General features: G+C 37.0%; 1 protein-coding gene and 1 pseudogene across 2 annotated transcripts in view; one reads left to right on the top strand and one right to left on the bottom strand.

Annotated features, from left to right (window-relative positions):
* LOC308419540 (actin, cytoplasmic 2-like) overlaps positions 1–16918 on the top strand; it is a 1056985-nt pseudogene that overhangs the window by 553744 nt on the left and 486323 nt on the right. The window lies entirely within an intron of this gene.
* The window catches only part of COG5 (component of oligomeric golgi complex 5), a 301631-nt gene that overhangs the window by 257150 nt on the left and 27563 nt on the right, over positions 1–16918 (bottom strand). The window contains exon 6 of the mRNA XM_080915234.1: positions 6393–6513. Coding sequence (XP_080771360.1) covers positions 6393–6513 — 121 coding nt within the window. The remainder of the gene's footprint in view (positions 1–6392; positions 6514–16918) is intronic.

The raw sequence follows: 16918 nt of genomic DNA, 5'->3' as shown, positions 1-16918 counted from the left end.
TCCAAGGTGTAGAAGGAACTCAAAAAGCTAGACACCAGAGAATCAAATAACCCTATTAAAAAATGGGGTACAGAGCTAAACAAAAAGTTTTCAGTTGAGGAACACCGAATGGCCGAGAAACATCTGAGGAAGTGCTGGACATCCTTAGCCATCAGGGAAATGCAAATCAAAACAACCCTGAGATTCCACCTCACACCAGTCAGATTGGCCAAGATCCAAAACTCAGATGACAGCAGATGCTGGCGAGGCTGCGGAGAAAGAGGAACACTTCTCCACTGTTGGTGGGGTTGCAAGCTAATACAACCACTCTGGAAATCTGTCTGGCGATTCCTCAGAAAATTGGATATAGTACTACCTGAAGACCCAGCTATTCTACTTCTGGGCATATACCGCAGAGACACTTTAATACACAACAAAGATACATGCACCACAATGTTCATAGCAGCTCTATTTATAATAGCCAGAAGCTGGAAGGAACCCAGATGTCCTTCAGAAGATGAATGAATACAAAAATTGTGGTACATATACACAATGGAATACTACTCAGCCACCAGAAACAATGACTTAACCAAATTCTTAAGAAAATGGCTGCATCTAGAGAAGATCATCCTGAGTGAGATAACCCAGTCACAAAAGAACAGACATAATATGCAGTCACTGATAGTGGGATGCTAACCCCAGAGGCTTGCACTCCCCCAGAAACAACTCACAGACTGTATGAAGTCCAAGAAATAAAGAAAACAAAACAAAACAAAAAAAAATATTTACAAAACAAGAAAACTTTAACTATTTCCATGTTACATTTTGTTTTACATGTACTTTAGCTCATTGTAACTATTAAGTTTTCAAGGCATACAATCAAACCTTGAAAAAAATCAAGTACTGACTAAAAAATATATTCATATAGTTTTATATAAAAATTATGTTAAAATCTGAAAAAAAGTACTGACAAAAAATGTATAATTTTAAGCAAAAAAATGTTTAAAATCTGTACATTTATCTTTGTTTTGTAAAATAAAGTTGTTTAAAAAAAGAAATAAACAATAAAATTTAGACATAGTAATGTCCTTAACGTCTGTAAACTAAGTGACAGAAAAGTCTGGACCATTTCATCTTGAGCATCGCACCTTGATGAATGCCCTGTATGTGTGGACAACTAACTTGAGTTTTGGGGTTGTTTTTGTTTGTTTGTTTTGTTTTTGGCTATTGTTGTTTTTAGTTCAGTTGCTTAAAACATAGATTCTAGTGAATAATTTTGCCAGGTATAATTTTCAGAAATTATTTCCAAAAGTGAAAATAAATTTGTGTTTATTTTACCATAATCAAAATAGAAAAAAAAGTCTGGATCAGCATTCCTAAACTCTATTCATCTGTGATCATCATAAAATTCTTATTTTCAACATAATCTTCTATTTATACATGACAGACGCCTTCTATTCATCAAAAGTTATTTGAAGTTCCTATCACATAAATTAAAACATCTGAATAAATCCAGGTCCTATTTTACTAAACTTATCTCTCAAAAGATCATACTTGTTTTTCACATAACAGTAACAGGCCAAACTCTGTAAATATAATTACAATCATAAATTGACACCCAAGTCTTCTAACGTAAACCTAAGCTAATTGCATCTTACCAAACTCAAGAGTGATTCCAAAAAATGTTTCATATTGTATTTTCTTCTCACAAAGTAATGACACATAAGAGCTCTAAGAAGCAGAGCAACACACCTACACACCTGTACAACATGACAGATTCAGGGGGCACCTACCCACCCCACCTGTACCATATTATACAGACTCAGGGCTGTATCTGTACGGTATTGTTGGGTCTCAGAGCTGTTCCTACCCACTTGTACAATAATACAGAGACTCGGGGCTGTTCCTAACCACCTGTACAATACTGCAGGGACTAAGGGCTGCACCTGTACAATATTATAGAAACTCCCAGTTGCACTTCATAACAAGCCAATATCATTTAAAAGGAACAAATAGCAAATAGTTGTGGGAAGTGCATCTATACACTCAAGACATATTTTTAAAAGGTTTTAATAATAGCATGTTTAAAATTGCAAATGATACATGCTACAATGGAAAGAAATTGAGTAATGGCTTCACCATCCAAGCAAAAGAGGGGAAAATACCTCAAAGAAGCAAGAAATAAAAATTTTCCCTAATTACTAGTTTGAAGACCCTTTTACTAAATAACTTAATTTCAAGTAATAGTGTTCCAGCAAAGGATGAGAAGAGGTTGAAATATACAGCTTCCATAGTGGTATTAGTCAGCCATATGAATAAAAAACATAGAAGTGAATGGAAAACAGTGGGCTGGTTTGGTGTGTCAACTGGACACAAGCTAGATTACTCAGAGAGGAGCCTCAGTTTCGGCAATGTCTCCATGAGATCCAGCTCTATTAGTGATCAATGGAGAAAGGTCAGTACACTGTGAGTGGTTTCTGGACTGATGGTCCTGGGTTCTATAAGAATGAAGGCTTAGCAAGTCATGTGAAACAAGCCAGTAAGCAACATTCCTCCATGGTCTCTGCCTCCAGCCCCTGCCCTGCCTGAGTTCCTGTCCTGATTTCCTCCAGTGATGGACTAGGATGTGAAAGATTAAACAGGATCAACCATTTCCTCCCCAACTTGCTCTTTGGTCATGATGTTTTTCATCACAGCAACAGCAAACCAAACTGAAGCAAATGTATACACTAAACCTTGGAATAATTTTTATCTTTGTTTAGTGACTGCTACAGTAAATTTTGCTGCATAGAGATTAGGACTTATTTAACAAAGCTTATAGCTGACACTAGAACTTTCACAAAGCTACATGACAGCACACTACAAAAACAACAGTTAACACTCCAGCCAAGGAAACTGATCGGTGCCTCCCTCAGCCATCATCAGAGAAGCTTCCCCTACAGCAGACTGGGAGCAAACATAGAGAACCACAGCCAGACATCATGAAGAGTGAGCCTTGCTTGGAACACTCAGCCCTAAATAGAATGCCTCCACTAAATCTCTCCAGTCAGGGTTCAAGGGACTCTGCACAGGAGGAAAGAGTGTAAGAGCCAAAGGGAATGGAGGACAAGAAGAAAGCAAAGCCATGTCAACAGAGTCAAAGAAAACAGAAACTCAGAGAGACTGAGGCAGCAAGCCCACGGCCTGCACGGGTCTACACCAGGTGGGGTTCGAGCACTGAAGGAAGAAATGGACACAAGACTCCATCCCTAAGCCAGAAGCTGTCTCCTATTGATAACATTTGCAAATGTAAATACAGTTTTCTCCGAGAGGAAACAAACTACTCTTAAGGGTAGACTGAAGGCCCAGCAGTAGATGGCCAAGAGATAGTGAACTTATTGACATCTTTGGAAGGTCAATGTCATGTCAGGACTTTTCCTTTCTTTCTTTTTTAAATTTTATCTTATTTTTTATTTTTATCTTGTTAATTTTGTTTATATATTTTCCCCTCTCTTTACCTTATAGGCCCTATATATATTATGGCTTACAGTCCTGAGTGTGCGAACAGGTGAGTCTCTGAAGCTTTGTCTTTTTCTTGGGCTCTATTTTTTTTTTCCTATTCCAATGTGTTAGTTTTCTTTTTATCTTATTCTATCATTATCCATTAAAATCCTGTTTGATTTTTAATGAGATATGCAGGGATGGGAGTCTAGATAGGATGGGTAGTGGGGAAGGTCTGAGAGGACGAGAGGGGAAACCTTATATATCAGGATACATGACATGAGCAGGAAAAGCTATTTTCAAAAAACAGGGAAAATAATAACAATTTAGAAAAAGGAAAACATGATAAAGACAAATTCATAATAATGTTTCCCAGAAAATATGGCTTTCACTGAATAATTAAAAAGGTACAGTGTGTGAGAGCTGTTGGGCACGCAATAGCCATGTGGTATGCAGAGCACCCGGTCTCACAGCTGGGTTCTACTGAAGAAAATCTCGTCATGTAAAGCAAATATATGAGAAGTGTTTATTCAGATCCAGTCTGCTGTTAACTCTGCACAGTGTATGAAATCTCCATCCCTGACTTTTCTAAAGCATCACTCATCCCTTTGAAGTCTCTAGTCTCTTACTCTGCTGACATACAACATTATCTGATATTACACAGACACACAGACAGAGACGAAGTGTTATTTATTTTGTCAATAAAGTGGCGGTGGAAAATGCCAGGGACAGGACTGACACACACATGAGCTCTCGGAGACTTCCATACGTCCTGTGTGTGTTCAAACCAGACAAATTCCCAAACCTCAGAAGTAAAGAGACCATAAATACTTGCCCTGAACAAGAACACTTTCAATTGATGCGCACTGGGAAAAGAACTACCAGTTTCTCCAACCGAGTGTCACTGGGCATCAACCATACTCCAGAGCAGACCCAGACCCCATGCCCAGGAGTAGCTGGCAAACTCCAAACAGACACTATGTTTCTATGTTTATTTTATTTTTGTTTCATTTAGTACTTTTTTCTTACTGGCTTTTTTTGTTTTTTGTTTTAATTTTCATTTTTTGAGAGAGAAAAAGATGAACTTCATAAGTAGGGAAGTAAGTGAGAAGGACCTGCAAGGTGGGGAAAAAATATGATCAAAAATTATAAGAAAAAATATGTAAAAGAAAAAGAGCACAAATGATAAATTAACAATTTAAACACATTGCACATATATACAATAAATTATTTTTAAATTTTTCAGTGTTTTAGTTGAAATAGAATCGCATCATTTCCTCTTCCTTTCCTCCCTCCAGCCCATTTACTGCCCCTCCTTCTCCTACCACGCTCTCCCAATTTTCAAATTGATAACCCCTATTTCTTTGATTATTATCATTACATACACATATGTATATATAACCTGAGCCAAATTAAGAACCAAGCAAGTGATACATATAGGAATAAATTTTAAATATTTAAAATAAAAAAATGAGCCTTTAAAAAATACTCAAATATTACTCACTGCTTAAAAAATAAACTTTTGATATATTTCAGCAAAACAAATAGCATATGGCCAAGATGAATTTAACCAATATCTATGTTTAAGTATCACACAAATGAAATGTTAAAGCATGATTTGGAAAGTTATTTCTCTGATCAGTAAAAATATAAACATTAGAGCAGTGATTCTCAACCTTCCTGCGACTCTTTAATACAGTTCCTCATGTTGTGATCACCCCAAACATAAAATGATTTCCTTACAACTTCATAACTGTAATTTTGCTACTGTTATGAATTATAATGTAAATATCTGATATATGACCCCAAACGAACCACAACACACAGGTTGAGAACCACTGCATTAAAGAAAACTTTGCAACTAAAATATCAAAGCCAAAAAAAACTCAGAAAGAACATGTCAAACACATTTTTTCTCATGTTACTTTGGCATAACCATGCCATCAAGAGTAAGCAAGCCTATATTTAAAACACATATAATCAAAGACCTGAATCTATAAAAGACTAAATATCACCAAATGTTTTCACTTCTTAAAAATTACTGGGTACCCAGTGACAACAAGAAACACGCTCATCAGAACCCAGGTCTTGGGCTTTTCCATGTATACTCAAAACTATTCATAATTCCCCTGAAAATTATGGAACTTGAAGCTTGTTAGCCAGCAAAACCATGAACTCTAAACCCTTGAATTTCAAGGACATATTTTAAATATACAAAAAATAAATGACCAAAGACATCTAGACATCACATCAACATGGGATTGATCACCTAAAAAAAAAAAAACAGCCTTTCTTCTGAATATTTCTTCCAAAGAAATCACAAGAAAACATAAAAGTTTACAGCCACTCTACTCATAATCACCAAAAGCTACAAGGAACTCAAATTCTCCTTCAACCCCCATGACAGCACAGAATGTATTCTAATACACCCAACAATTTGAATAAACCTCAAGGGTATTAAAAGCTGGAAACAAGAAGCTAGCCTCAAAAGGTTATGGACTTTATGACTCCACTTATGTATTGTTATTACTAGCAAAACTAAAGTGATAGAAAAATTATGATGGCTGCTAGGCTAGCAGGAAGGGGTAGTCACAATCATCAAGTGATGGTAAGCATATTTTCAAGAGTGGTCAAAGTGTTGTGGATCATGATTATGATCATAGTTACTCAAATTTTTTTACATGCTAAAATTTATACACACCTGTTCACCAAAAAAGGCAATTTTACTTTATGATCATTCCTAAATAAACAGCATTTTTAAAAGCATAACTTTACTCGCCCTTTCTGAAGAGAGACATTGCTTATTACAATGTTATAAACACCATTTTAAAAAATTTTAGTAGTACTTGTTGATAGTGATAACAAATAACAAACGTCAGCAAATCAACTGAGCTGTCAAAGTTCTAGCAATTTTTAATCATGAAAGGACTCACCAAGTTCATTGAGACTCTGAGCAGCTTTTGTTATCTCTCTACTCCCTCCTTGCAGTTGTCCCTGGAGTCGCTTACTGAGATATAAGATGCGAATTATTCTCCGAAGCAAATCACAGGCCACCTATTCAAGTAACACAGAATTAAGAAAGTCCAGTATCTCTATGAAGCTGTGGAAAGACTGTTCAGCCTTCTCGTTTCCCACTGGATACCCCAAATAACCACATATCTTTACAAAGAACATCCACAATTCCAGACTTAGCCTTTACAACAACCGCAACTTATCCCAAATAGAGTTAATTTGAGATTGAGACACTGTGAAGTCAAAGATTCTTTCAACACTGCTCTAGACCAGTGGCTAGCCACTTTCAGATGCAAAGGTTCAAAAGTTCCAATGCTAAGACCATATTTCTATGCACTTGGATGAGAATCTGTAGGGCGCTGACCGTACATCAATTCTCCTGTTGACATCCCCAAACGATGACTTGGCTATGTTTGGCTTCCTACTATGCCTCCAATCTAGCTTCGCTTTCCTCAATGTTGAGGGGAATAGTCTTTAAAATTCTCAATTTCACTAATCCTTAAAGGGTAAATTCTCTTTATCTGCTTGAATGTTCCTAATGAATTTTATCGATAAATTATAAAAAAATAGTTAAATAAAAATCAAAAAAACTATTAATAACTTTGTCACTTCCTACTTTTTTCTTTCCCAAATATAATTGAAGTTTAAAAAAAAATCCAAATGTACGTGCATGCTCTAATGAAGAAACTGGGTGTAGAGCATTGCCTTAAGAATAGTAAGGTGAAAAGCAAACTGAAAATGGTTTTCAGCCTCCACAGTTATAACAAAACAGAGATGCTCTATTAATCTAGGCTGCTCATCACTACCATCTAGGCTACATGAAAAGCAAGGACTTTTTACTAAGGAAAACCCTAAACATATCACTAAAAAGTAACAACTCCAGGGGCTGGGGAAAATAACACAGTTAAATGCTTGGTGTACAACTTAAAGGCTTCAGTTGGGACCCCTGATCACCATCAATTCATAAAATCTGGGTACTAGCACTGTGGAAGTAAGTGGAGTCAGAAGGATTCCTAGGGATTTCTGGGCATTGCTAAAGAGTTGAGCTCCAAGAACAGTAAGATCCCATCTCAAGAAAATATGGTGGAAAGGGACTGAGAAAGGCACTGAACACCTCTAGCCCCATATGTACTTACATACATGTGCACATATCTGCACACATATACACAAAAGATTAGAAGCTCCAAGAAAACAACATCACTAAACATCTATGTATAACAGTCTTTTACAGGTAAATATAAAACGTACTCAGCCATCCCAACCACTCATACACTCACATAGAACACATACATAAAACATACATAGTCAGAGGTACTCAAATAGTAAACGTTTGCTTAACTACTTCTCACAATAACTACATGATAAGAATTTTCATCTAGAAATTAAATGTTTGGACATATCTATCATTATTTATTTATTTAATTTATTGGAGACAAGATCTCACTATGTAGTTCTGGCTGGCCTGATACTTACTAGGTAGACCAGACTGGCCTGAAACTCAAAGAAATCTACCTATCTTCTGCTTCTTGGGTGCTGAGATTAAGGCATGTACCACAATGGCCAGCTTAAATCTCCATCTTTTAACTAAATGATATTTTCTAAATATACTAAAGCAAAATATAAAATTAAAAACATAAAAAGAAGCAATGCCAAAAAATGACCTTCATAACTCTGTTCTCAGCTAAACAACAAAAACAACCACAATTACTATTCCCTCAATCAACAAATTTGTTTTGCCTTTTTTTTTAATTAGTTTTGGGGATAGTAGCAGTGCCGCTTGACCTGAAGCTCACTATATAACACAAACTGGATGCACCTCTTCAAGCCCCACCTCTACCTTTCAAGCACTAAGATTCCAGGAAAAAATTCCTACCACCTAGGACTGCACCACAGAGTTTGGCAGAACTGGCAAGTTTGACGAACAATGTGGAATCTAGAATCTTTCACAACCATTCTAAAAATAAAATATTTAACAGGGAGAGATATCAAGCATTACTCTAAATCACCTAAAACTATCCATCAAAATCACTCAGTCCTGCCCTATAAAGGGAATGCCTTCAGACATAAGTTTCAAGTTCCATGCTAATGCTTCATTCTTAATTTTATTCACTGACTACTACATAACAAGCCCCATTCCTGCAAGGACTGCCTCAAGACAATTTTTATCATGTACAAATTTGCACAATGGTCTCTCAATAAAATCTACTTCAGATATTTATCTTCTTAAAAGTAGTTTTCAATACTCGGCCCTTTTTAAAAATTTTGGTGCCTGTCCAGTTATAGATTAGTTAAATTTTCCAATAGCACTAATAAAAATCCTCATTCAACAAGTCCTAGCCAATGTAAAAGCCATTAATTTTCAACATTCCCAAACACAAGTCCCTCCCTAAAATCAATTTCCCATCCTTGTATTTTAGACTTTCACTAATCATAATCCACTATAAGCCACAGTCACAGACTTAAAGCTAAACCACCACACAGAAAAAAACAGAACATCAGCCATCACTCACTGTGCCACATCACTATTCACCTCTTTGCTCCACCTGAGAGAAACTACCAGTCTCTCTTACCGTCATACCTTCTGTAGTGATGGATACAGTAAAGCCTTTGTGTCTGGCTTTGAGTGAGATGTTTTAGCAAACCCTTTGCTATGTTTAGGTCAATCAGTAGATGCTGAGAAATTGTTATGAGACTGCTTGAACCTTGAAGAAGGTCTCTCTCTGGAAGGTCTACACTTTGTGCTATTAGAGAGCTTGCAGTTGCACTAATCTTGGTCCTAAGACACTCCTGGCAATCCTAGAGTTCTTAATTTTGAACTTAGTCAAAAGGGACTGAGATTGGTAGGGGTTGTCTGCTCTGATGAGCAGCAAAAGCAAGATAACTTTGGTAGCTAGAACCTTTCCCAGCCACAACTAACTTTGTATCGTGTTTGAATAAAATAACTGGAGTGAGCTAGCTGGGTGTTAGTCCTACTTGAGAGGTTGTACCCAGCTGCTCCTTCAGAAAACTGAAGGCTTAGCTTCTTGGTGAGTTTCTCTTTCTACAGCGGCACCTATGGTCAACATCAATCAATAAACTTTGTTATCTTTATCCATGGATTTGTTACTGAAATAAATCAATCCTTCCCCTCCAAAAAGAAATAAAATTCCAAAGAGGCAGGGTTTCTTAATATCCACTAATGATGGCCGGTAGCATTGTTAATTTTGTGAGGTTACTTTTCATCATGAAAACATGTTTAATCATCACAAGAGACTGGATTCACTGTAGTTTTAATCCTTATTGATGACCAAATGAACAATCTGGTTAGTTAAAACCTCTAAGAACGAGCAACTGCACCACTCTGCCAAAATCTAAGAGACTTTTCACTCATGATCTATAATTGTGAGCTAAAATGAAGTAACTGGTCTCCCAAAAATTTCTGAATTGGCTTTAAAGCTCCTTTGTCAAAGACCTAGCAGTTACAGTATGTGGTGTAAATGTTTCAAGATCATTTTATATATTTTATTTATTTCCTTTCTCCAGCCTAGAATCAAAGATTTCTCAAAGAGACCTTTGTTTCTTTTAAGAAGAAGCAGAATGTCAAGATCATTCTGGAACTAGGCTGGCTCATTGCTGAACTTTTTCCATAGATATGGGCAGCAAATGTCAGAACTAAAATATGGCATAAATATTCATTCGATTCATTCTAGAATACAAATAAAACATTCTCAGATTAAAATTGTACATGTACATGCATACAAAATGTACATATATAAGGCTTATGATATTTTAAAATTAAGCTAAAATATCTCAACTTCATACTGATACTTTCCAATTCTATTCAGGACCAAAAGTACACGGTGTTTAACCTATCTTCCATCTTGTATCTTGGACATTGAAAGAGGTGGCTCTTAAGGACACAGGAAATAATACATTTAGAATAACATAAAATAATTCATTTGTTTGGTTACACAACACACAAAACGTAGTGTCTATTTAACAAAGGCATTTATACCATATAAAGAGTGACTAATGTGCCTAAATTTTACATATGCTCTCATCACATCTTTTACAGTTAAATTCTATTTCTTTGACAAACCATAGAGTTGTTATTTCCTATACTATAAGTTCTTTTTAAACACAATTCTATGCTTGTTACAAGACCTTACAAACTAGCTAACAAAAAACTAGACATCAAAAAACCAAATACTCCCAATTTAAAATGAGGTACATACATAAACAGATAATACTCAAAAGAGAAAACTCAAATGGCTGAGAAACATTTAAAGAAATGTTCAACATCCTTAACCATCAGGGAAATGCAAATCAAAACTACTTTGAGGTTCCATCTTACACCTGTCAGAATAATTAAAATCAAAAACAGAAATGACAGCTCATGCTGGAAAGAATGTTGAGCAAGAGGAACACTTCTCCATTGCTGATGGGAGTGCAAACTTGTACAGCCACATTGAAAATCAATACTGCAGTTCCTTAAACAATTGGTAATCAATCTACCTCAAGACCCAGTTATATTACTCTTGGGTATATACACAAAAAATGCTCCATTCTACCACAAAAACACTTGCCCAACCATGTTCATAACAGCTTTACTGATAATAGCCAAAAACTAAAAATAACCTAGATGTCCTTCAACTGAAGGATGAATAAACAAAATATGGCACATTTACACAATGAAGTATTACTAAGCTGTTAAGAAAGAATGACATCATGAAATTTCCAGGCAAATAGATGGAACTAGAACAAAATCATACTGTACCACATGGTGGTAGGCACATGCCTTTAATCCCAGCACTTAGGAGGCAGAGGCAGGCAGATCTCTGTGAGTTTGAGACCAGCCTGGTTTAGAGAGTGAGTTCCAGGACAACAAGGAATACACAGAAGAAAAGAAAAGAAAAAAAAAAAAACTCTTTCAAAAACCAAATAAGCAAACAACAAATGACCAAACAAACAAAAAATTATCCTGGATGAGGTAACCCAGACCCAGAAAGACCAACATGTACTCATAAGTGAACATTAGCTGTTAAGTAAAGGGCAATCTACAGACTCAGAGAGACTAAATAACAAGGAAGGGTCCAGAGGATTACATATGGATCTTCCTAGGAAGGAAGAATAGAATAGACTTTGTGGGTAGAGATGGAATCAGACTGGGGGAGCAAGAGAGAAAGGGGAGAGTAGTGAAAACCCCCTGGAATCTACAAGTAACCCTAGCAAAATCTCCTAGTGATGAAGAATACAGAGCTTGAACTTCTGTAATAATGCAAGGCAGTCAATAAAGTGATTCCTAATGATATTCTGCTATAGATCGCTATTGATCGGTGCCTAGCACAACTGTCATCAGAAGAGTGTCATCCAGCAACTGATAGGAGCGGATGTAGAGATCCAGAGCCAAACACTTGATCCAGAGCCAAACACCCAGCAAAACCGGTAGAGGAAGGACTGTACAAGCCAGAAGGTGAAAGACATCATGAGAACACGCCTACAGAATCAGCTAAGCAGGGTCACTGAGACTGAAGTGACAATCATGGACCCTAAATGGGTCTTAACTAGGCCTTCTTGCACACACCTTTTAGAAGTGTAGCTTGGTGTTCTTGTGGGATCCCCAATAATGGGAAGGAGAATGTCTCTGACTCCTTTGCCTAAGCTTAGGACCCTTTTTGGTTGGTTGGTTGGTTGGTTGGTTGGTTGGTTGGTCGGTCGGTGTTGTTTTAAGGAAATCAGAAGAAGAGTTGACCTGAGGGAGAGGAGATGTAGGGGAGGTCCTGTGAGGAGTGGAGGGAGGGAAAACTACACTTGGATGTAATGAATAAGAAAGTCTTCACACTGGTATTTGTCTAATCACTTTGGTTAAGTGAAGTAGTATAGAGGGAATCTCTTATGTAGTGTGTGGACACATTACCTGTCAATAAAACGCCTATGGCCAATGAACTGAGTCAGGATTAGAAGCTGGGACATCTAGCAGAGAGAGATAAGATTCTTAGAAATAGTCAGGTATAAGTGATTTGCCCCAAATGCTAAAGGAGACAGTTGCATGAAACTTAGGAAAGGTAACCAAGTATATGGCAGGTGGAAAAGTGCATGGTTACAAAGTAGTTTGTCGTGGGAACAATATTCTCTGCTTTCTTTTATGATGATGTGAGTCTTCACACTTGAAATGCAATTCAACTGACGTATCGATTATCTATTAGTGCTTAAGAAACCAGCACAAAATGCAGTGGTTGAAAATTATTTCACGCTATGTGGCTTGACAATTAGAAAGAATTAATGTTGTATCATGTGGGATCACAACTGTATTGAGCTAACAACTAGGTTAGTCTGACAGAAGAAGAAAGCATCACTGATACATCAGGTGCAACGATGCTTCCATACTTGTTAGATCCTTATAATTGATTGGGCTTCCTCAGAGCATAACAGTACTAAGGAAGTCACACTTCTTATATAGATGTTAGCTTTTACAGAGCAGAAACCAAAGCTGCTGCGACTCTAAAAAGTAAGCTTCAAACTAGCTTTCATAGTACCAGAGGTGGCAAGCAAACTTCCAAAGGAAAGAGACATATGAATATACATATAATACACATGAGCCACATCCACATCGATGAACAGCATGCATGGCACACAACCTTACAATGACCCTATAGATGGGAGTAGTGGCACACAAACCTTGGTGGTAATCACCAGCTCTCTAATTAAATTCAAGACCTGCTAAACAAGAAAGATAACACATGCTTGGTACTGGAAACTAGCTAACCACTCAGGTGCTAGTAAAATTATGGTTTTTAGAAGAGAATCTATAACCATTAATTTATCAAACCAGCATAATCTCTAACAACAGTCTATAAACATTTGTCCTTATAACCACACATACTGTAGAGTTCACCCCTCATCAAGGAAACTTTTTGGGCAGCAGATGGAAATGTCAACTGAAAACCACAACCAATCAAATTACAAAGTTGTAAATCCAGTCCCAATGGACACATTTACAAAACACCCTTATACCTAAGGCTTAGGGAACATTGCAGAAGAAGGAGCAGAAAGATAGTAAGAGCCAATGGATCATGGAGTTTGCTCTGAGATTGTCTCTCCTAGTAACAAGCCCTCAACCCTACACAAAGAACTATAGGCAAATGAGGTAAGCTGGGAGCTGGAGAGATGGTCTTCCCTAGAGAAAAGAACATCAAATGGTTGTCCAGTGCCAAATGGTCAGCCCCAAAAACATATATATAAGTTATATAATATGGACACAACAGGTGATATTTAGGAATATGTACACATATAAGAATACATAAAAGCATGTGATAACAATGAAAAGTGGTCATTAAATTCCTAGGCAAATGGATGGAACTAGACACTATCATCCTGAGTGAGGTAACCCAGTCACAAAAGAACACACATGGCATGTACTCATTGATAAGCAGATACAAGCCCCAGAAAGTTCTGAATACCCAAGAAACAATTCACAGACATTATGAGGCTCAAAAAGAAGGAAGGCCAAAATGGGGATGTCTCCGTCCTTCTTAGAAAAGAGAACAAAACTCTCATGGGAGGAAATACAAGGTCAAATAGAGGAACAGGGATTGAAGAAAAGATCACTCAGAAGCTGCCTCACCTGGGGATCCACCACATATGCAGTTACCAAATTCAAGCACTATAGCTGATTCCAAAAAGTACTTACTGGCAGGAACCAGATAGAGATGCCTCCTCAGGGACTACGCTAGAGTCATATAGATACAGCTGAGCCTGCTTGCAGCTAACCATTGGTCTGAACTCAGGGATTCCAATGAGGTTACTAAAGAAAGGACCTAAGGAGCTGAAAGGGGTTGCAAATTCACGGGAAGATAACATTATCAACCACCAAACCCTCCAAAACTCCCATGAAGTAAAACACCACCCTTTGTGCACATTTTGAGAGACCTATTGATTCAGTGTCTGGCATCAATGTGAGAAAAGACTTTTGTTCCAGAGAGGGCACGTTTTCCTAATGCAGAGGAATGCCAAGGCAATGGGGTGGAGAGGGGCATCAGAAGGGAGTGCACCTTTGTGAAGGCAAATGGACAGGAAGGGGGGATGGGAGCAGGGCAGGGTAAAGGGATAACATCTCAAATTTAACTACAGAGTATCTAATAAAAAAAAAAAAGAAAAAAAGAAAAGTAGCCATTAATTTGAAGTTAAGCAGTCAGGTGTATATGAAATGCTTAAAGAATAGAAACAGAAGAGAGAAATGTTGTACTTAAATTATCTCAAAAATGAACAACAACAAAAAAAGTAAGCCTCAAACTGGCACCAAGTCTCTTCCATCGAATGGGTTTTTGGTGGCTTCCTATTCTAATTGCTCTCTATGTTATTGGATTGTTTACAGAGCTTGACATTGCTACTCTATTACTTCTCCTTCCCTTCATGATACATTCACTTGCTCAGGGGATAATTATAAAGCCAGTAAGGTAAATTTATACTCTATAACAAATGAAGAAAAAATAGAGCTAGAGATATAGTACCATTGGTAGACAGCTTGCCTAGAATCACAAGGCCAGGGGTTCAATCCCCAGCAATGCACAAAACCAAGCATGGGAGCAGGTGAGCAGTGGAGGCTGGAGGGGTTCAGAGCACATTCAGCTACATAAGTCTCAGGTCAACTTGGGCTCTTGAGACTGCTCCTCCAGAAAAAAAAAAGTAGAGAAAATAATTTGATAATAGCAACTAAAAGCAAAAATAAAAAATGTATATATTTATATTCCTTTAAATTTTTTCTTCTATACTTTCAAAATTAAAAATGAGATCTAAAAGCCAAAACATATAGAATTTTAAATTTTTTTAATTGCAGTAACTCAAATTTTTTTTTAATTAATGAAGAATATATGAATCATATCAATAAACCCAATTATATATTTTAAAACATGCAGGTAATTTTAAAAACATACAAATGTTGAAAATCTTAAGCCTTAAATTTTCATTGACTCTTTAAAATTTAAATGTTCAATGTAAAAATATATGAGCTCTTCAAACTTTTTTTGTAAAAACTAAAGCAATTCATAAGAAAGCAATATTACTAAACTGAATTACGATAAAGATAATCCCTGGGGTGATAATTAAATTCAACTGATGTATTCATGTATATAAATGAAGCCAGAATTTTCTACTTTAGGAAAGAAAGGGCTTTCTGGGAAGAGACAGAAATGGAAGTGGGGGCAGGAGAAAAAGGTACAAAAAGATACTTTCTTCTAATTGGCGACATAATCATAAGAATTTTATTTTCAAGGCAAAAATCCTCCATGGCTATTTCCTTCTTGCTTTCCTAACCCACATACCTGAAACTAACTTGGAACTCAAGGAAGAGACAGGTTAAAGGAGAACACCATTTTCCCCATTGTCTAAAATGTAAACACAATAAACAGAAGAACAATGATGAAAGCCTATGCTCAAGAGACCCAGGACACACAACAATTTAAAAGGCAACACATTTCTAAGACAAACTTCCTTAGCACAGGCATTATTGAGGTTTGGTTTGATGTGTAGGATTTTCAAGCATCTTTAACTACTTTCCTCCCTCCCTCACAGATCTATAGCTCTCTGTATCATTCAATCATCACTCTCTTAGGCATGGAAGTATTATCACATACACTGAAATGTATCTGCTCTTTTTTCTTTTTCTGGCCATTAGACACATCCTTTACTGTTTCTCATGTTAATGGAAATATTCCCAATTTTACAAAGAACCTTCTACTTGGGTACCCAATTTCTAACTGGGGACAATTTAATTTATAGAGTCTTAAGAGAAAGTTGATTTTTTTTTTTTTTTTTTGCACTGTTGCCCAGCCTCAATGCAAATTAAGAGGCTAAGAACACTGAAGAATAGGTCTTTAAACTGTAATTCTCCAACTCAATCTGTTCTCTTAATGGAGGGAGAGTAGTAGAAAATCCCCTGTCCAGGCTCTTATATCCAGACTAGAAACTGAAAAACTGCTTCTAGTTTGTATGGCTACCAGATATACTGAATAACTCTTATCTCCAATCAATACCTTGTCAATAAACTTCCTGTACCTCTGCCATACCAACTACAAAGACATGGAAGCCAATGGGACCAACTGCTATCTCCTCACCAACGCCCATTTGCTCTCTTCAGACTCTTCCCTCTCCTGACTATTCCCACACAGATTAAGTACCTTTTCCTCTCTGCCCTCCAGACCAGCCATCTAGCCAATCTCATAGGATACTCAGTCCAAGAGACAGAGGTCAGGAAACCCAATTAAGAAAATGTGTTCTCATCACAGGAGAGATTGAATGGACATGTAGATAGTACCAGGATATATTCCCCCTTTACGGTGGCAGGCATGGTTCAATTTCAGGGCAATTTTGGTGGATTTGAATGAATTCATAATGGGTTCTGAAGGGGCTCTGGCCAGCTCAAGCATTGCAAGCATGGTGCTGGCAGCCTTGCCCTTCTTTCCTTTCCATC

This window comes from Micromys minutus (assembly GCF_963924665.1).
Source record: "Micromys minutus genome assembly, chromosome: 1".
Taxonomy (NCBI): Eukaryota; Metazoa; Chordata; class Mammalia; order Rodentia; family Muridae; genus Micromys; species Micromys minutus.
Note: the sequence above shows the minus strand (reverse complement) of the source record. Positions and strands in the feature narration are given on the sequence as shown.